Source organism: Pteropus alecto, unplaced genomic scaffold (assembly GCF_000325575.1).
Source record: "Pteropus alecto unplaced genomic scaffold, ASM32557v1 scaffold67, whole genome shotgun sequence".
NCBI lineage: Eukaryota > Metazoa > Chordata > Mammalia > Chiroptera > Pteropodidae > Pteropus > Pteropus alecto.
The window spans coordinates 224021-245594 of record NW_006441061.1 but is presented as its reverse complement, the minus strand read 5'-3'; the positions used below and the strand labels follow the sequence as shown (position 1 = coordinate 245594).

The window sequence follows — 21574 nt, the reverse complement described above, 5'->3', positions numbered from 1 at the left end:
ATATATAAATAAAAATAAAATCATGTTTTCATAAATTCAGGTAGAATTCAATATAATCCTATTATATCTCCCATTTCATCAAAGCTTATCTGACGAAAGGGCTACAAAATAAGAAACACATACTTTTCCAAAGACAAGATGTCCAAAGAGCTTAGAAATGATCTGTCTCTAAAACAAGGCACCACTCTGCACTCACCGAATTTGTAAAAATTAACAAGTGTTAATACTAGTGTTGTTAAGACTGTGTTAAAAACCAGCATATGCCAACACAGCTCTGTGGAAAGCAGTGTGACGATGTCTGCGCAGGTTTTGATCAACAGACGACTGGCAAGAAAGACAGAGGCTTCGGAGTTGGTCAAAGTTAGGCTCAAATCCCACAACAGCTAAGTTAGGGTCTCGGTCTGGATCTCAGATCCGTTATTTATATTCTTTATTTGTAAGATGAGAATAATCATAGTATTTATATCACAGAGCTGATGTGTTTACTCACAGTCCTCTCATGTAAAGTGCTCAGCACATGGCTTACTCAATATGTACTCGGATGAAAATGTATTCAATTTCTATAGGTAGAGAATAGAAGGGAGCATACTTTTCAGGCTCATGGAAAAGCCTGAAGGATTTCCTACAGACATGAAAGTAAGCGATACATTTGGAAAATGTTTGGAATATAAAGTTCAAGGAGGCTATAAGAAATACAGAGAAGAAAGGGCTATAAGGTTCAAGGAAATATGGAGAAGAAAAGGCTTATCTTTAATCTATCAATATTCAATGAGCACCTACCATATGCCAAGCACTGTGCCAAGTGCTACACATGCTAATATATATAAAAAATTATTCCTGCCCTTGAGACTTTCACAATTCAGTTGGGAAGTTCGACAAGTAAATTAACCAGAGTACAATGAGAAGTTCAATGTGGTTGAAGCATAAAATATTTTGGGAGTAAACCCGGATATATTAAAAATGGCTTTAATACTAAGGAATCCAGGACCAGATAATAAACTAAGGAATTTTTACTCCATTCTGTGTGTTATGGAGAAGCATTAAAGGCTTCAGTGGAGGTCACTGAAGTGATTCAATTCTGGGGTCAATGCGGATAAAATGATAAATAGGCTAGAATCCAAAGGCAGGGAAACTAATCCAAGGCAGCATTTGTAAAAGTACTGGAAACAGATGACAGAGACATGTACCAGGGCAGTGACCAGAGAGGGAAGGATGGCTGTAAGACACATCGATCCTATCAAACTCAACATGGCCAAAGGAAGGAACTGAAAACTAATGGAGAAATGACTGCATCTTTAGTAAAACAATGGCATGGGGGGGAAAGATGAAGACTATTTATAATTAAGAGAGACAGAACTAAACATAATATGGACAGGAGAATTATAACAAATCATAGCTTTCTGCATCCTATGGAGTATAAAATTAAAACCAAGAAACACTTCTCCAAATTCTAACTGCCCTTATAGTTTATAGCGCCTAGTTTATCACTGGAGAATCATCCTTTATTGCTAGCCTGTCCTAAAACTAGTTGTTAAGTTTTGCCTTTTCAATCATAATACGTAAGGTCCTTAAGAGCACGTCTTGTGCCTTGACTGTACTTCATATATAGTAGATGCTAAATAGGTACTCGAATAGTTTTGGGAAGACAAGACTAAAAACTAGTTCTCAGGACAGAAGAAGGTTAAAGAACTCTGGCCCCAACTCCTTCTTTTAGTCCTATGGCTCCGAAGTACCAAAATCTACTGGAAAACAAATTGTTGAAATTGAACAGGCTATCATTTCCTTTGTAGCTTTCAGGTACAGATCTTTTGACAGACATCAGTTTTAAAAGTCCACCATGATGGGCATTAGCAGTTCTTACTGTTGGATGCATCTAAGGAGCCAAGTTCATCACTTACACTGTGCATACTGAAAAGGAGTTTGCAATGTTACAGGACTCAACTGGTTTTACAAAACCAATTTTTGAAAGTCTAAATGTGGAGACGGACTGTCATCCGAAAATCCTAATTATAAAGGTAAAAGATGCTCTGCCACTTTGTTTCCAATTAATTTCTGTTCATTATTGCTTGAAATAGTTGTTTTTACCTGTGATTTTACAAAGCCTTTTCTCTCCTTTTTTTTTTCCATTCTTCCTCAAATACAAAGTATACTTTATAGTTATCTTCTGCATATCTCGAAGAACCAGATAGACCATTCAAAACTCTCTTTTTTTATTGACATGACATACCTTGCATATTTTATATAAGGAATCTTGTCCATCTCCTCCGGTATCCTTAAAGTAGTCATGGGCTGGAAATGTCCGGTTAATATCTCGGGTGATAGCACTGTCCTGGGGAGACTCCTGCAGAGACACAGGAAAGAGACGGTTTAGCAGTCAATCACGTATGTGTCTGGGTTTATACAAGGTTTTCCCATGCTTTAAAATGGAGCAGGGGATAGGTACACACCTATCATGTGTGATAGATGCATGCCCAGAGTTACTGTCCTCGGGAACTAACTATTCAAGCAAAATCAAAATCAAATATTAAAGGAGAGAAAAAAAAAAAAAGATGGAAGAAAAGCAACTTGTTTCCCTCTATATACCTGATGTGTACCCCATCCCTACTGCCAAGAAAGTAAAGCTGGTGACCTTCCTATTTAAGAGATAAAATGTGTTATTCAAAATAGATTTCCCATAGGAAAATACTCAACCTAGTTTCAAAAGGAGGTAAAACGCTCCCGTGAAAAAAAACTGGGTACAAAAATTGCTGCTTTAATTGATCTTTTGGTATGAAGCCCATGTGCCAGGTTATCAAATGGAAAAGAAAAGCCCCTTCATTGGGCCTTATCCTAGGGGCAAATGGCATAAAAATGCCCATAGCAGTCTACTCAGTATGAAGCTAGTCCACTACATGCCAAAGGACTCAAGCAGGCTGCAAGAAAATATCCCTTGCTTTTGCCAACTGAGAAAAACTCTTTTTGTAATGAGTTAACTAAAACAAATGTCCATAATGTCAACAATCCTTCATAAAACATATCAAGCACCCAGCTAATTTTAATGTCTTCTTGCTAAAATTTATTTGCTCACATGCTAAAAAAAATGGAGCACAGAAACATGAACTTCCATTCTAACAAAGCACTGTCTTCACAGCTAAGACGATAATAGCATTGATTCTCCTTGATGAGACTGGATCACATGCAGGACACCGTACAAGGGCCTGACACTCCTGTTTCAAGATGAAAAATGAAAGTGATAGTCCTCTCTTGTCCAGTAATTTCTCTAGCCTTTGGGTAATTATGTTCCCAGGGTCATTAATACTGTACAGTTGTGGGATCTGAACTAACTTTAAAGCCTATGGTCTTTCTTCACCAGTAAACTATTTAAACCTTCAGAGACAGTGCCTTTGCCTTCACTTAATACGTTATTGACAACAGTTAAGCAGTTCAGAACTGTGGTGACTGCTGACGAAAGGACAAAATCCAAGGTGAGACCCGAGACGGTAGCAGCTACTGCCCGGTGCCAGCTTCCCGGATGCAGCACATGCAGCAGAAACGGAAGCAGAGCTGGGGGTGGGGAGGGTCTCCCCGAGTTGAGGAGAGAGACAGCAGAATTCGAGGAGGGCAAGGGAGCTAGAATTTGTAGGTCAGGATAATGGCCAGGAAAAGCTGAGCAGAGGGAGCTGCAGGGCTACCTAGAGGGGTCCCTATAAGTCATGAAAAATAAAATAATAATAATTATCTGGACTTTTATCAAAATTAAAAAAAATTTTAGTATTCAAAAGTCACTGTTAAAAACATGAAAATGTAAGCCATGACCAAGGCAAAATACCTATAAAATCTAAATGATATCAAAGTTGTATGCAGAATATAACTCTTAAAGTAAATGAGACAAACATTTTTAAAAGGAGGGGATGGTAGAAAAAATTGAATAAATAATCTGCAAAAGAAAATATATAGATGGCAAATCAGCACATGAAAAAATGTCAACATCATTAGTCATCAGGGAAATATAAATTAAAACCACAATGAGATTCCACTATACACCCACTAAATGCTAAAATTAAAAAGATCCAAGTGTTGGCAAAGGGTGTGAATCAGCTGGAACTCCCATACATTGCTGGTGGGAATGCAAAATGGCAAAAATACTTTGAAAACAGTTTGGAAGTTTCTTGCAAAGTTAAGCTTACATTTACCATACAATTCAGTGATTCCAACCTTAGGTATTTATCCGAGAGAAATGAAAATGTGAACATGTGCAAAGACTTGAACTTAAATGTTCACTGCAGCTGTATTCATAGTAACCCAAACTGGAAACAACACAGATGTACTCAAATGGGTAAGGGGAGAAATTGCATCCGCATCGTGGAATAGTACTCAGCAACGGAAAAGGAAAAGCCTATTGATACACGTGATGCGGATGGATCTCAAAAGCATTATACTAAGTGAAAGAAGCCAGACACAAATGATTATTATCTATAATTCCATGTATATAAAATTCTATAAAAGGCAAAAATCACGAGTTATTGAAAGCAGATCAGTGTTTGGAAGAGGCTAGGGTTAAGAGGGAAGGCTGATTCTTAAGAGACATGAGAGAACTTTTTGCAGTGATGGAAATATTATCCATTGCATCTATGGTTAAAATATATTGAATCGTTCACTTAAAATTTGTGCATTTTATCGGACATAAATTATGTATAGAATTTATTTCCAATTACAATGGAAAAACAAAAAGGGATACTCATACAAATAAAAAAGAAACCAGACCTAGGATTCTTCAAGCCCTTTAGATTAAGAGCTCTTGGTTTTTTTAAAAAAAAGAAAAAGAGTAAGAGTTCCCAGTACTACTTTAAGTATATCTACCTAAATGATAAAAATGATGTAAATCCATATTTACCTTAAGGCCTTAGAACCAGGGGCATAGCTTAGAGTAAGAAAGCTGTTTCGGACACTTACTAGTCAAACTTTAAGTAAGTTTCTTACCTTCTCTGGCTGATACCACCACCTTGTAAAGTTGTAGTGAGGGTGACATTAACTGTATGTATAAATTATAAATACCGAGAGAGCTTCTAACGGTGCCCAACATGTATATATAAAACACTTGGTAAAAGTGATAGGAAGCGAAGTCTCCAGCAATGCTGAGAGCTGGGGCTGTCCTGTGAACACACACACACAACCTATACACAGAACAAACTCGCACATATGGTACCTTGAATATATATTATTTTTATTTTTGTGTCTCTTATCTTCCCTCTAAAACTACTCACGCAGGGGTAGGGACTATGATTCAGTTTTGTAACTTCCACAGAGCCCAGCACAATGCAGGGCAAACAGTCAGTGCTTAATAAATATACCTGAGAAGTCTAAACGCTTCTTTAGGATTGAGCGACAGCAATGATCATGTGGTCCACAGCTTCACCCAAACCAGGATCCCTAATGTTAATGTTTAGTTCAAGACCCAAGTGACTAAACCACCAAACTAAATCAGAAAAGAACCTTATTAACCGAATCTTTTAAAGGACATCCCAACTAAATATCTAAAAAAAAAAAAGAAAAAAGAAAAAAAAAACAAAAAACAAGAATGTTGTTAATGATTGATTCATTAATACCTTCCAAATTGTGTAAAATTCAGACAAGAGAAAAGAACTGTCATGAGAAACAGAACAGAATAAAAGACTTTTTTGAGTCTTTTAGCTCGAAATGTAAAATAAATCAAATCATCCTGCAATTATCAAGAGAAATAATAAGAAGAGGGGGTTTTTATATCCTAAATATGTGCTATATAATTATGGGGTATTTTTTTCAATCTAGGGTATATGAATTCTCCTGAACTCAGTTTTAATTTTAACAAACAGAATGTGAAATAGAAACACACAGAGAATCAGAGGTGTATATTTTTTGCTAGGGAATTAAGAAATCTTTATCATTAATAAATATCTGTTTCATGAATAGCTTAACTAACAATGGACTATAAATAGTCCCAACTTCAATTTTGAAACTGCAGCATGATAAAAACTTATCTCACTCCTAACATCATCATGAAAAAAAGATAAACACTGACTTCATTAAAACTAAATTTTTGTTTACAAAACATGCCATTAAAAGATATAGGCAAGCAGTACCTGTATCTAAAAAGGAACTGTATGCACCATATATATAGAACATAAAAGGATGATTAATAAAATGGACAAAAATTGAGGCAGATACTTCCTGAAACAAAGTATATTAGCAAATAAGCAAATGAAAAGGTAGCTACCAGGGCAATGTCAATTAAAACCACGAGACAGGCAACCCAAATGTCTGCCAAGGAGAATGATTTCTCGTGCAATAAGAGAGCCACTACCTGGAACGCTCTGAAGAAGGTAATTAAATCAAATGGAGACTTGAAAAATCAGAATTTTTAATTTCAAAGTACTGAAGGATAATAATCCAAAGCAGCATTAAGCAGTTTCTGAAAGGTTTTGGAACTTAAAAAAAAGGAAGGGTGACTTAAAGCACAAAAACAATGATTCAGATAAATTTCACATTAACAAAACTTTCCAGAAATGATGAACAGACATGTTACTGACCTATTTTGGGAGTGCAGTTACAAGAAATTATTCTGAAAAAATTGTAACTTCTATTCCTGAATTATATCTCCACTTGAACTATCCACTTAAAAAGAGAATTATGATTTTTTTAAATGTCAGATGAATTTACTATATAAAACAACAACGGAAGTTTTCAAACATGCTAAGAATAGTAGACTGTGGCTTAAGACAAGCATGAAAGTTAGAAAATTACATTAAAAATTGAGAGGAATATGGAAAGCTCCAAAATATTTTATGCTAATTACATGTCATATCAGAATGATGATGACGATAACTTGAAAAGGATACACAGTTATTAGATATATATAATTTAGAAATTCAAATGCACATAAGTTAGAAAAATAACAAAACCTAAAAATATTCTGTAACTGATCAGTTCTCATCAATCTGTCATCCCTCATCTATTGATCATGGGAGTCATCAAAGAATTAAGGAGTAAAATGCCCTTGAAAAAAGGTGAATTTGAAAATCACATGCTGAATTTTTGATGCCTTCAAGATTGATAATAAATAGAAGAGCTCCATGTGAACCGCGTGATTAAAATATTTGGTCTTAGGGAACATGTTGAAAAACTTGGGAATAAATCCATTTGACTTGCCAGAAGCCAAGCTGTAAAATATGATTTAGAAATTCTAACAATGACAAATTTAGTAACTTCCTATCAGAATAATGACATCATTAAATTTGAAAAGATTCTAAAAACAAACCACATAACATTATGGATGATTCCGTCCTAAGAGAACATAGCAAAGATCTTTTACAAAACATCCAAACCCAAGTGTCTGTAAAATTAAGGTTTATGCAATACATAGGCCTTTTATTTCTAAGGAGTTAACATCAATGTAGGTGATACAGGGAGCTTGCTGGCATAGTGCACACTGGGTACCGTTATTCATGGCCAAATTGATTAAGTCAACCATATACGTCCTCTCAATCAGACTGCAGTTGGTAAAATGCCTTAACAAACAAGCTTTTACAATGTACATAAGGCAATCGTGCAGAGATATAAACTTAAAAGAACAGAGAACAGCGAAACCACTGTCAGTTGATATGTCCTGAAAATTACTGAATTTATGGCTGAAGTAGTTTTTCTTTCTCTCTTTTCTTATCAGCTGGTTTTATGTTTTGGCGTCATTTATCATCAAGAAAAACAGCTTTACTCCCCAGAAGAAAACTATAATGCCACAGGATTATGCAGTATTAACATCTTACAAACTTTTTCTATTAAGAGTCAGACAGAAAATATTTTTGGCTTTTCTGGCCATTCAATGTTGCAATTACTCAACTCTCCTTTGTAGAGCAAAAGGAGCCACAGACAATATGTAAATAAACAAGCATTTCTGTATTCTAATAAAACTTTATTTTCGAAAACGAGAAGCATGATGAATTTGGCCCCCAGGCCACAGTGTGCCAAGCCCCGCTCTAAATGTACGACACAGTAATTTGTCATGGGCAACTTGACTAAGAGAGAAGATTTTTTAATTGATTTTAAATGCACTGGCATGCTACTTCTGATTAACTGCATATACATTTTATCTGTAGAAATTCTGTCACAAATAAGCTGCAGTGACTTGAAATGTATATTCCTTTGAACACATGCTTTTTGTCATGTAATTACAAATTTAAAATGTTTACTACATTTTACAAAGTCAATTCTCAAAGTCTGTATACAGCATTTCTTCATCTCCTATGCAGTAAAGGTTTAAATGAAACTCTGTAATTATAGCGGTACATTGTCCCTTACATTTCGAGCATCAGTACAAACAGTATATATACAGCTCAGAAATTAAAGATACACACTGAAACGTATGAGACTGGCTAAAATAAAAGACAATACCAAATGTTGGTGAAGATATGAAACAACCGAACTCCCAATTTTTGCTAATAGAGGTATAAAATGAGATAACCACTTTGATGAAGTACAGGGCAGTTTTCTATAGAGTTAAATACACATCTACTCAGATCCAGCAATTCCACTCCTAAGTATGACCCAGGAGAAACGAAAACATACATCTGAGAGAAACAAAACATGTACAAAAATGTTCATAATAACCTTATTTGTAATAGCCCCAAACTAGAAACCCCAAATGCCCATCAACAGAGAGAGAGATAAATTATGTTATGTTCACATAATGGAATAATACAGGCATTGCTGGTAATAATTTCATTAAAAACTGCACTCTGAAATATCAGCACTTTTAAAATTTATGTGTTCTTCTTCCCCAAAACTCATACGCCTCATGAGAAAAACACCAGACAGAGTCCAGTTGATGGCCATTCTATTCTCAAAACTGTCAAATTCATCAAAGACAAGGAAAGTCTAAGAAACTGTTATAGTCGAAAGGAATCTAAGGAGACATGAGAACTAAATGTAATGCAGTATCCTGGATGGGATATGAAAGAGAAAAAGGACATTAGGTAACAATTTAAAAAATCCAAATAAAGTTCAGACTTTGGTTAATAATAATGCATCAACATTGATTCATTAATATTAACAAATGTAGCATACCAATGTTAAGATGATTAATAATAGTGGAAACAGTTACAAGGTGTATGGGAACACCTTATACTATTTTCACAATATTTCTGTAAATCTAAAACTGTTCTTAAAAATAAAGTTTATTAAAAGAGAAAAGGATATTACCTCCTAACTATTCAATATGGAAATTGAGGTTAAGCCACCGAAGTTCACGTACCAGTAATAAATAATTAGGCAATCAATAAAATGCTGGACTGAATTTGTGGAATAAAACTGGTGAAATGAACACTGTTCGTTTAATAAGCTCAGCACAAATCAAAAGTAGGTTCTGCTCATGTGACTGATACGTAGATAATTTCTTTCTTGCCCTAATTCTTATGCTCCTTTAGTGTACATAAAGCAATGGTGAGGCTTCATAACTTTAAAACATTTTAAGGCTCTTCTAAAATACATTGTGCAGAGAAAAATCTAAGGGAATGACAATGTTTGCGTTGTATTCTTCTTCCCATCTTGGTTTTGAAAGTCGTCCATTAGTTCAAGTTACACTGGTACCACATTCTGTAATTTTTCTGGACTACTATTTTTATACCTTACTGTGAGAATTGGCCCACTGGGTAACTTCTCAGGATTAACAAGGTACTGGGAACTGGCGGAAACCCTTTGAATACACACCCTTTGTAAACTCAAGTTGAAAAATAGAAAGCTAAGAATGGCAGGAAGAAAAAGAAAGTACCCAAACAAAGAAAATGCAGTGGAAGGCTGCCATGAGAAATAACCGGCACAGGGAAGATTATTTCCAAAGTAGCCTTACTGCCTAAAGAAAAAATTAGATCTTCTTAAATTTAGTCAAGAATGTTATACATACTTTCTCAAAAGCTATCATGTAATATTTTGGATAACAGAATAAAACAGAAACAAGCTACAGCTTGTCGGAAGTAATTTTGACAAATTTGCTTTGACAGACTTAAAAATAATTAAGCAATAATAATGAGCTAAGATGGATCTGTAACCATTATTTTAGCACCTTATATACAGCTAAATCATATAGATCTATCTTAGCAACCCTCTAAGTAGGTTCTAGTACTTCTCCTACTTGACTAATGAGGAAAGAAGTTATATCACTTGGCTAGGAGATGAGGACATGGGGCTAGATTCTCTCTAGCCCACATTAACCCGAATAAGTATATTATAAAAGTGAAGAAATTCTCTTACCAGTATTCAGTGGCATATTTAATTCCCAATAAAATGCTTTTGCTTTCTAGACTCACAACTAAAAATCAACATGACACAAAGACTGAAATGTGCTTTTCATAAGAAAGTCCTTCCTTGGATGAAAGCTGCTCAGTGTTTATGAAAAAGCAGAAACCACTAAGGCCCTAATGACATGTAGACAGAAAAATATATGATGCTCTCAAACATAAAAACAAAGTTAAAAAAAACAACAAAAAAAACCTTAACATGCAGCCCTCTTGTAAATTCATCAAAGAAAAGGCATTTTCTGTAAGTGCTAGGAGGCCTCCACCATGTATCTTAATTACTTCAGATAAAAACAACCATCAGTAATGTTTTAAATATTCTGGGCCGGCATGTTTTGAGACTCTATCCAAAAAACAAAAACAAACATAAAAAAAACAGCAACTGACACCTTATATTACATAGTGAGGTAGGTGAGGACATCTACTGCATTACTCAGCATCCCTATCGAAAATTCTGTTTCTCCTAAAGAAAGATGAGTATTTTTTTTCCCATGGACAATGACTAAATGTCCATTTTTGTTTTGGCCTCCAGAAAGCTCAAAACTAAATTCACAGTCCAAACAACACAGCATCTCATGGCCTGTACAGCTGTATTGTCTTCCTATTCCAACTCTACTTTCCAAATGTTTGTTATTGACATTTTCCTATTTTGTTGAATTATAAGTATTCTAATAAAGTTCCTCAATACCTCAATAATATGCGGTACAGTGTATTTGTATAAAAAGCCCCTCGAGTCTATTTCATAGTCTAATCAACAAGAATTCTATAAATAAATACTTGATTGATGGGTTCACTTAATACTAACAAGGCAAAAACACCTTTATCTTAAATTCAGATTGAAGAACTTAACATGTGTACCTATGCACACGTATTTTTACTTGTCCATACGGGACTAGCACCACTGTTCTTCAAATCAGTTCCCTTTCGACCTGCAGTGCTGTTCTTCCACGCTAATGCAGCAGCAGGGGTGTTAGTGGAAACTAGATTTGTGGGTAGATACTGCTTTGTATATTTATCTTAGGGATTTGCTCTTGAAGGCAAAAATCATAATTCTAGTGAAAACGTCACTAAATAACACTTAAGAGACTTCAAAAGCTGAACCAAGAAGAGACTAGAAATTGATCTTTATCATATTTAAACATATAAAATATTGTGTAGGTATTCAGCAATTAATGCTTTAAAATTTCCATTCCAAACATATCATACACAGGCTCTGACACATCAGCAGAGCAAACTGGAACCAGATTTCCACAAACATGGAAGCAACTGAAAGTATTTCAGAATCTGGCCACAACAATGTGAAGACTGGAGTTGGACTTGAAAAAGAATGGAAAAGTCCGAATGTAGGTGCTCTACCTAGATCACACAATATAATGCAGTGGTCCCCAACCTTTTTGGCACCAGGGACCAGTGCTCTTATGAGAATCTAATGCCTGATGATCTAAGGTGGAGCTGAGGCAGTGATGTTAGCACTGGGAAGCATCTGCAAATACAAGTGAATCTTAATTTGCTTGCTCATTGCTCACCTCCTGCTGTGGAGCCCAGGGTGGGGGTGGGGGGCTGGGGACCCCTGATATAATGGACAGAACTCTAACTCTGGGGTCAGGCAGTTCTGCCTTTGAATACCTCCTCTCCCACTTTAATTATGTGACCTTTAACATGTCTGTTAGTCTGAGCCTTAATATCTCTATCTGTAAAATCTATGCAATGGTCTCTGCCTCACAATTTATGAGAAGCAAATGAGATACTGTATGGAAAACAGGTAACATAGGCCTTGTACATCAGTGGTGGCTCTTTCCTATCATACCTGGGACTTAAAATGTTGGCCTATTTCCAACCATGAGAGAGAAGCCAAGGAACAAAAATGTGTATTTGGCAGATTTTTCTATGTTTGAGACTTAGTACCCTGTCTCGAATCTGCAATTTTAGATAGATGCAATTTAAAACTCCACTGTATTTTACCAACATCATAATTTATCTTAATCCAAATGAAATTATAAAGAAGATAAATTGGGCAGCAGAAAAACTGACACAAAATATAAATGGTGCAATAAGTGTTTTTTTAACCTATGAACCATGTTAACCAAAACACTGTAGAACTCACTATGAAATATCTTTGCTGATTATCTTTAAAAAAAAAAAAAAATCATTTCTCAGAGGCAAAAATCCATTTGGGTTTCTCTATAATCATCACCTCATTTGGTAAAGAGCTCCTTCCATTTCAAGATAATCAAATAACTATACCAATCCCCACAGGTACTAATCCTTATTTACTCTCTTTTTGCCTTCCAAAAAAGAAAAGAACTTACCTCCAAATGACAACTATATACTCTAATCAACGAACTGCCAAAGAATCTTTACTACAGAAAGCCGACGCAGAAAGCAGTCTCTAGAATGTTTGCCAAGTAAGCGCCTCTAACTTTAATACATACTTTAGCACTATATCAACTGAACAGTTATATACTTATTATGTTGAACCTATAGCACACAAATGTAACAGAAAATTAGATGATTTCTTTAGAAAAGATAGCTCTCTTTAATAAAATAATGTACTGCTATCACATTGTTTCAATCCAAATATGGCATTATAGTGCTATTCTAAAAATAAATCTAAGTCCCATGTGATATGCAGCCTTTTAGCTATGTTCATTTCCTTTTAGGGCTCAAGTTTCCCACAGGAAAATTATTCAATGTTTGGCCAAATCATGTATAGATAAGGCATAAATGCTAGCTGCACTGTCAACCTTTCCTGGTCTGCTATTGTTGATTCGCCTTCACAGTAATCTACCGTGGAGAGGCCTAAGGAACAAGAAATACTCAAGAATTGTTATCTGACAAAAGTGAACACAAAAAGTGTCATTTTGAGTAAAAAAGTAGTAGGGGAAGTAATTTCTGAGTCAGCTAAATTAGGACACAAAATCATGATATATACAAAGTCATATTCCCAACAAATGTTTCTGGTAACTGTGATGACTTATGAAGACTTATTTCAATATTTTTTAATACTATTGAGCAAAATTCTATATCAAATGCCCTTAATACAGCTTAATACAGACTGTATTGCTTGACTTATGCTATTTGCTTAAAGATTTTATAAAACATATGCTAAAAATGAAACCTTCTCAAATCATTCACTCATACACCACATACACATTAATGATCAAGAACAACATTCCTCAAGCTATATTTTTATATAACCAAGTCAATCAAATTATGATTTTCAAGAAAATGTTTATGAATGTTTCATGTTTAAAATACTGTTTTACTTTAAAAAGTTAGTTTCTTCTGAAAGTTAAGTCTTAAGCCAGATTTAAGCATATTTGTTAAGTAGCAAAAATATATAGCAGCTGCAAAATGGCTAGGTATGTTAAAATGGGACTTTACAACTCCACAGAGTTCCCTGTTCTTATAACAGTTAACGAACATTAAAATGAGAATCTGTGTTTGAACAATATTGGTCACAAACATCTCAATCAGTGAATTGTTGAATTGCATTTATAATTCTGTAAGAAGTCTGCATTCATATACATATTCGTAGACTATAGGTACATGTTCTGGGTTTCAACATTTATTTCAATTACATATTTTTATATAACTTTCAGTCTAAAATTATGTTTCCTTGAGTCCCAATATAAAAGAAAAATTATGATTGAGATTTTAATATTTCTATTAAAGAACTAATCTTAAGAAACCATTATCAAGAAACAATATTTAAAAGCTATCTTACTTCATCATTAATGTATAAAGCTGTAATTATTTAGATCTTTTTCTATTGACCTAAAAACTCAAAAATCATTAGCACACAGATATACTACCAACCAAAGTCTATTAGTATCTATGCAGTAATACCTTACTACATAGCTAGTAAGAGCCCTCGTGGAGCTCAATTATTTTTTTCTATTTAAAATTCTTGGGAAATAGCAACTTTAAAAGGTACAGGACGAGCAGTGAGCTTCAATTTTATTTAAGCAAAAAATTTACCCTATAATCTCTCTAGAAGTACAAATACTATAAATACCAATGAAGGTATTCTAGAATCATCAATTTCATAACCTTTTTTATCTCCTCTAACAAACATTTCTGAGGTATTTGCCAGTAATCAAAAGAACTTTCTAATTAAGATTTTGCAAATCTTAATTTATTTGATTCAAAGTACCGATGGAAAGACTGTTTTTACTTATTTTATTTAAAACACACCAAAATCTGAACACTTTTTTTTTTTTCCAAACCTACTGGAAACTCCTATTTTCTAAGCACTTGACAAACGTCGAACAATGTTTTGGACTTATTCTGTGGCATAACTGAGTCCAAAGCAGTTCTAAGACCTGGATTCCAGTTCTGGGACTAGAATCCCATGTGTGCAAGGAGTCTAGATTATGATCTTTAAAGTATCTTCTAGCTCTGACACTTTGAGATTCTATATTTATATCATTCACCTACTCAAAAATCTTAAGTCCATCTCCAATTCCTAATTAGAATCAAATCCCTTAGCATTTCTTTCAGATCAGGTAGCCCCAAATTATCTTTTTGGCCTTACTTTCCATTATACCTGAACTTGAAACCTCTGATTCATCCACGCTGCCCTATTCGCAAGGAAGACAGCAGCACCAGCTAACATGCACTGAATGTTATACTGAGTGCCAGGAACTGTGCTAAGGGCATCACATGCATTAGCTCAATCGTTACGATACTTGTATAAAATAGAGCTATTAGTTAAGATAACTAAGACTAAGAGGAATTATGTATCTTGCCCTAAGTCTCACAACTAGTCAGTAACAGGGTTGGGATTCAAACCCAGGTCTGTCTGCCTTTCAAGAACATACTTTTAATCACAACGCAGTACATGAATTTTTTATCCCTTAAGTATATAAAATGGTCCCTCTCTGAATCAGGCCTTTGAAGCTTAAAATATCCTTGGTCACAATTTTTTTTTCCTAATACAACTCATTTTGAAAGTTCAACTAAAGCGATACCTCTACTATTTCAGTCCCGAATTTCCTTTCTAGCTCTAGCCCATTAAAGCTTTTACTGTAAGCCCCCACGACTTGTTCCGTGATTAAGTACATCTAAATATACATATCCTAATGTCTGAGAACCGTATGAGACTAATCCTCCTGCAGAACATCTATAAAAGCAGGACAAGATATGTAACACATCAGTATCTTCACAGAGGAAACCATCAAGGTTGGGCTTCCGGGGTTTATGATCCCAGAGAAAATGAAGCCCACCTAGCTGCTCCACATTCACCTAGAGCCTTTCCTCTGAGGAAAAATGTCGATTTGCAGCAAACCCTGGAAGTCACTGGGAGGTTCTGACCTCTGTGTGACAAAGAAGTAATAGCAGCAACCTTTAACTGAGCTTCTGATGCCACCATGCACAATTCTACACACTTAAGATGTGACAATAGCTAATTTTCACAATTATTCTAACAAGGGGGTAAAAATCATTTTACAGAGTAAAAAACTAAGAGTCAGAGATTCCAAAATCCATGCTCTTTTCACTCAGGAGAAAAAAAAAGTGATCCATGAGTATAAATTAATCATAGTAATGACATAAAGAGCTTTTCTATTAGTATAATATATATCTGATCTTGAACCAACTCCTATAATGTTGGTGTCATCTTCACTTAAAGGTGAGTAACCTTCTGAAGTTCAGACAGATTAACATTACCTAATAAATTGCCAGAAGTAGGATCTAATCTTGTTTTAACTTTACTTCTACTTTTAACTTTATTTCTGTAGGCTACAATACTCATCCTTGGTATGATGTTAACAATATAGGATGTTAACATAATCTTAGTAGTAATGGTTCCCATCCTTACAAATATGTCATGAAGAAGAACTTTTACGAGGAAGAAGTCTTTTGAGTCAGATTCTGTTCCCCAGGGGCCAATGAAGACAGAGACCCACGAATGCTTTTTTTTTTTAAGTTTAGTTAGTTATAAATATAAATGGCGTTGGCAATGGGGGTTTCCCCAGTCTTTCTGGAAGAAATTTCAGAAATAAACCATGCTGTTCAATGCTTTAACTTTTGTTTCCCCTCGCAAAATACTGTCTTACTAATTCAGTTCAACAAGTATTTGCGGAACGCTAATAGACACAGAATTTAAAGTTTTACTTTGAAAGACTCTTACTTTTTTATTTTGATCAGACAAAACAATCTTTTGGCACTAAACCCGTAAGTGACTACAGTCATGGTAATTTAACGTAAAGATATGCTTTTTACTTTGCTAAGGGCTTTCTCATGTCACATATTGTAGGTCACTTTATTAGGGTCCTTTATCTATTGATCCTTTGGATTTCATTAATCCTGCCCAGCTGGATATTTTATGTTAATTTTAAGGGGTAAGAGGGACATAAGACTATAGAAATCCTTCTCTACCCAGAGCCTAGCCCATCTCATATACTGTTTTCTAAGGAAATTGTCTAACACACATCTCCTTATCTATGAATACTAAACAGTACTTTGCATTCTTCTCGTGATCTCATGCCAGGTCATACGCTGTAGACACTTGTACACCAGTATACCATACTCATTACACACACACGCATGTTTGTTTACTTTCATGTATTCCTTCCTAGGATGTCAAAGATGCTTTCCAGTATCCATTGTCTTCTCTTGGTAAAAAAACAAAATTTTAAAATCTAAAAGGATCCAAATAGATACCCATGAGGTATAGTGACATACTGGAATAGGAATGAAAAAGGTCTGACAGCCCCAAAACTTGGTTTCCACAATTGTAAAGGAGGAATAATATTCCCTTTGCCTGTCTTCCTAGGAGGATGAGATGATGAATAGGAAACTGCTCTGTATAGGGCCCTAAGTAATACAGTGCTATTATGCCTCATTTTCTACTTCAGTATAATGTTCTAAACCTATTCTTCCTGGTTTCCCTCTATTTCTGCTAAAATTTATTCGCTTTTTCCTAAATGTGGTTTGTGCTTTTCGTAAAAAAATAATACACCTACTGAGTTGAAAATCATGCTGGTTTGGTACTGGACCCCCTTGGTTGAAGCTCTTATTGTCTTGCTTTTATCTGCTTTGTCTTTTATTTCAGTATATGGCCTACTTTAATTTTATCTTCAAACTTTTCTGAGTTTTTAAAATGTCTCATTATACTTTAAATCTCAAGAGCTCTTACTATCTATTTGTTTTTATGGCATTCTACTCTCTTTTAATAGATGCAAAATCTCTGAAAATGTTAGTTGGTTTTTGTTTTTTTTGTTTTTTGGAAGTTTTCTTCTAAGACTTGCATTGTTTCTGTTTCCTAATTCTTTTATTCTGGGCTCTGTATTTTATGTGAGAAGATTATCTCAAAAGACCAGTGATCTCTGGCTGACTGTTAATAAGAGGAGGAAAAATCTAATTAGTATCAGTAACCTAGATTTTCTGATTCTTAGTTCAAAGTTCATTTTAATCATATTGTGATGCCTTCTGTCTTACAATTTTTGAAAAATCAATGACTTATTTATAGCCATAAGAAATGTCTAGAATAGTCCCAGAGTCTGCAAAATATATTAATACTATATACATTTAATATATATTTAGTTTTTATTCAACCTGAAATGGAAAAATTATACAAAAATCAACACAAAGACTGATTTATGAAGACTTCAAAAAATCTCAGTGCCACAATTCTCCCCTCCTTAAACTTCCTAAAATCTGCTCACATAACAATAAATTCTGGTTTGCCAATAATTTATTTAACAAATCTTTTATGATACAAAAACATATAGTGAAATTAAAACATTTCCTACAAAACTGCTGTGCAGATTTTTTAATCAAAACTGAAAAGCTTCAAAAGGTCTCAGAAACCACTCTGTTACCTGAGAGCCTGTAACCCTGTTGCTTTATTTTCAAGTTCAAGGAGATGGACAACGCATTTATAGCACAAAAATTCAAGTTTACCCAATTCTTAAAATACTGAGACCATTATTCAAGTAAAAAGGAAAAACCATTATAAAAGGCTCAAAAAGGAATTTATGCAGCACTAAAGCTTAAAGAAAACCCTTTCCAAATGGAATTTAGGGTGAATCAACAGGTCCGTGAAAAATTCAAATATTCATTCTGATGTAAGATAGTTCTCTCATTAAAGTGGAGCACCTGTCCTTTTGTAACTGCTTTTCTGCTCTAAGAGGGAAAAAATACACCTTCACTAATAAATCACTGTACAAAAGCAAAACTAATTTATAAATATAACGATCAGTACAGTCTTATTTTAAAGTGTACTATAAAATAATTTCAACGCAATCACCAAAAGCTTATGCTTCCTGATATCAGTCATATACCATATAAAGCTAAATGTGCTGTCTTGCCCAAGCTCAAAGTAATTGAGTCTAAAAATATACTTTTTTCTCATTCTGAACTAGTCAGATTGGTATTTAACCCAAACATCATCAAATGTTGCATTAAATATGCCAGGACGAAAAGGTTACTTAAATATAAACTCTCCAAATGTATCCCATAGAGACTGCCCCCAGCTACAGAAGATGGTATGAGTGCATCCAAGCATGTCCCCCTTTCCCAGCACGCACGCGCGCACACACGCACACACATACACACGCGCACAAATAAAAATTAAAAAGCGATACAATGAATGTGAAAATAGAATTGATAGTTGGAAAAAACCTTAGAGTTTATACAGTACAATGAAGACAAGATAAACTGGAAAGATATCTATCTGATATTAAAGAAGCAGTTGGAGAAGGGATAGGGGAGCTTTATTTTTCTTTAAATTATTATATCTTCTTAGTTTTTACTAGACTGCGACACTGATAGAGATTCTAATGTGAAAAAAAAAATCTCTAATAACATCTAAGTTTGGTATTAGGACAAAAATGTAAAAATCTATTAACAAAAGCTCCTATTAAAAGAATTGTCTTTCCAGTCAATAAAAGACCAACCAGCTCAATTAGCCGTTTCCAGGAAATTAAACATAAAATTTGTCTTTTCTATTCTCACAGGCTAAAATCTTACTGGAAGAAAAAATTAAAAGGCTCAGCCTCCCAAAAGTAAAATCTACTGATTTAACATCAATTTTCTATTAAAATTAAGTCTCTAAGATTCCCATATTTGCTGAACTAAAAACCCTCAAGTAAACTGTGCAAATTTGATCAGATTATATTCACCAACATACCTGAAAAAAATTTTTTTTTTAGAACTATGCCACTTAAATAAAGATGAAATGTGTACAACTGTTTTTCAGAATCCAACAGAAAAGGTTTTCCACTTGAAATAGCAGTTAAAGATATCACTAACATAACTTGTAATTTCAAAATGAATTCTAAATTTTGAAACAGCTCGGAATGAAATTTTCTAATATTAAAGAAAAAGCGAGCAAGTTTTTGGGAAAAAACCTCAGAATCCTAAGTTTAAATTTTATAATTTATTCACTTAAAATAAAAAAGTTTAAATAGAACACACTGGAGGTTAAAATCAAATTGGTATCTAAAACCTAAAGTCCTAAAGCTGCCCTATATTTTAAACAGGGTTGGAAATTTTCTAATATCATGATGGAAAACCAAAGCATATCTATTTTATAAATATCTATGTCCTTTCTTGGATTCAGAAATCCACTTTCATTCACGTCCCCTGAATTTCTTCCATTTTTCATATCACTGAACATCACTGTCAAGTTCAGATTACAATATCTAGCCAAAGGCAGAGATCACATAAGCCCCCTGAAGACTTCCAAAACATTAAAAGCAGCAGAAAAGTAGAGGAAATACTCTCATGCCTGAAGCTGCTGAGAAATCCTTCTTTCTTTATAGAAAAATAAATCTCTTGCTTTAAAGACAATCACTTTTAAGAACAAAACATCACTGCTACAAATACACAGCATTCTCAATTAATAATTCTATAGAATAACAAAATCCTAGAGATTTTGCTAGTACTTTGGCTTAAAAAGAAAAAAAAAAACCAGACTATTAAGAATTGTATCTCAAAGGGTTTTTTTTCCAGAAAGAAAAGAGCAATAAAAGAGATACAGATAATTAGAATTTCTCCTCTCATCTAAAAGTGGATTCCTTAACACTAACTGAAAGGCTGCTTTTAAACAGAATTAGCTGCAACTTTATTAGTTGGTTCCATTTAATCACAAAGAGAACATCTCAATTAACCCCCTTCTATTTTAAAAAATGAACTAAATGTACATTTTTCTATAAAAAAGATTTCTAATTCAATTCAAATATTCTCAATACACACATACACAAAGGCATGAGCAAATATACTGCAACAACCACTTTCTACACACACATTTCTTTAGAGCTCTGAAGCATGGCACAAAAAGTAGCTCAGTTTTTCATAAATTGTCTAATATTTGACTGTACTTTTGCATCACGGTTCAATTGCAAAATTCTAAAAAATGTTTCGGCGTCCATATTATTCACTGTATTGCGAATTCTCTCCAGAGAATAAGACATAAAACATTTGGTTTTCTAAATGAGTGTTGAAACTTGCAATGTAGTTATACTTTGGCATATATAAAGGAAATTTAAGACCTTATTAATTCATCACTGTATTCTAATATTCCTTGTTAAAAGAAAGCAACTATATATGAAGCCCAAACAACTAGAAAGAACCTGGAAAAGCAACAAGAAAGCGATGACTTTTTAAAACGCTGACACTTCACGCTCAGGTTCAGTCATGCCAGCTGGAGAGAGGTGTTAGATATGGCTTTATTCTCTTTAAATCTGAGAACCGTAGTCATTTCCATGACATTACAAAAACTGGAACCAAGAGCAACTTATCTTCATGGTCCTGATTCTCTGGATTCAAAAGCACTTTTTAGAAAATCATTTCTGCAAACTTAGAAGGCTTTTTGGATGGATCATTTGTTTGCTATTGCTTAGAGTTAAATTATTTTGTTCCAGATTTTCTAGTGAACAAGGAATACAAAGAGATAAAAAGAACACACACACACACACACACACACACACACACACACACGGAGCAACCCAACATCTGAACCACCTCAGACATGGAATCCCTTAACGGGGCCTTCGCTCCTAACTGTATAAGGGTCCTTAGCTATGGTCTGACTTGCACAAGAAGTACACATGGCCCCTGAGAGGCGTTTTAGTCCCCTTTGGAAAACACTGTTGGAGAGACTATAAATGACACAGTTGCAGAAACTGTTACTAATAGCCAGCCAGGTGGTCAAGAAGGATGCGACGCGGTTGCTGTGGCCGGTGGAGCTCTCCAACAAGAAGTAGATGATGTATGGCAACCAGAGGATGTAAAACACACTAGTGATCCGGAAGAGGACCATGGCA

At 34.5% G+C, this 21574-nt stretch overlaps 2 protein-coding genes and 1 pseudogene across 9 annotated transcripts in view; 1 reads left to right on the top strand and 2 right to left on the bottom strand.

The window, feature by feature from the left end:
- Positions 1-21574, bottom strand: part of RABGAP1 (RAB GTPase activating protein 1) — a 134514-nt gene that overhangs the window by 34137 nt on the left and 78803 nt on the right. For all 8 annotated transcript variants that reach the window (XM_015594182.2, XM_015594180.2, XM_015594181.2 and 5 more), the window contains one exon: positions 2228-2341. In XM_015594182.2, the coding sequence (XP_015449668.1) occupies positions 2228-2341 (114 nt within the window). The remainder of the gene's footprint in view (positions 1-2227; positions 2342-21574) is intronic.
- On the top strand, positions 6513-7438 carry LOC112484775 (annotated as a pseudogene).
- GPR21 (G protein-coupled receptor 21) overlaps positions 21152-21574 on the bottom strand; it is a 1162-nt gene continuing 739 nt past the window's right edge. Inside the window, 1 exon segment of the mRNA XM_025051152.1 lies at positions 21152-21574. This exon segment is cut by the window's right edge and continues 49 nt beyond it. Coding sequence (XP_024906920.1) covers positions 21274-21574 — 301 coding nt within the window. The 3' untranslated portion in view covers positions 21152-21273.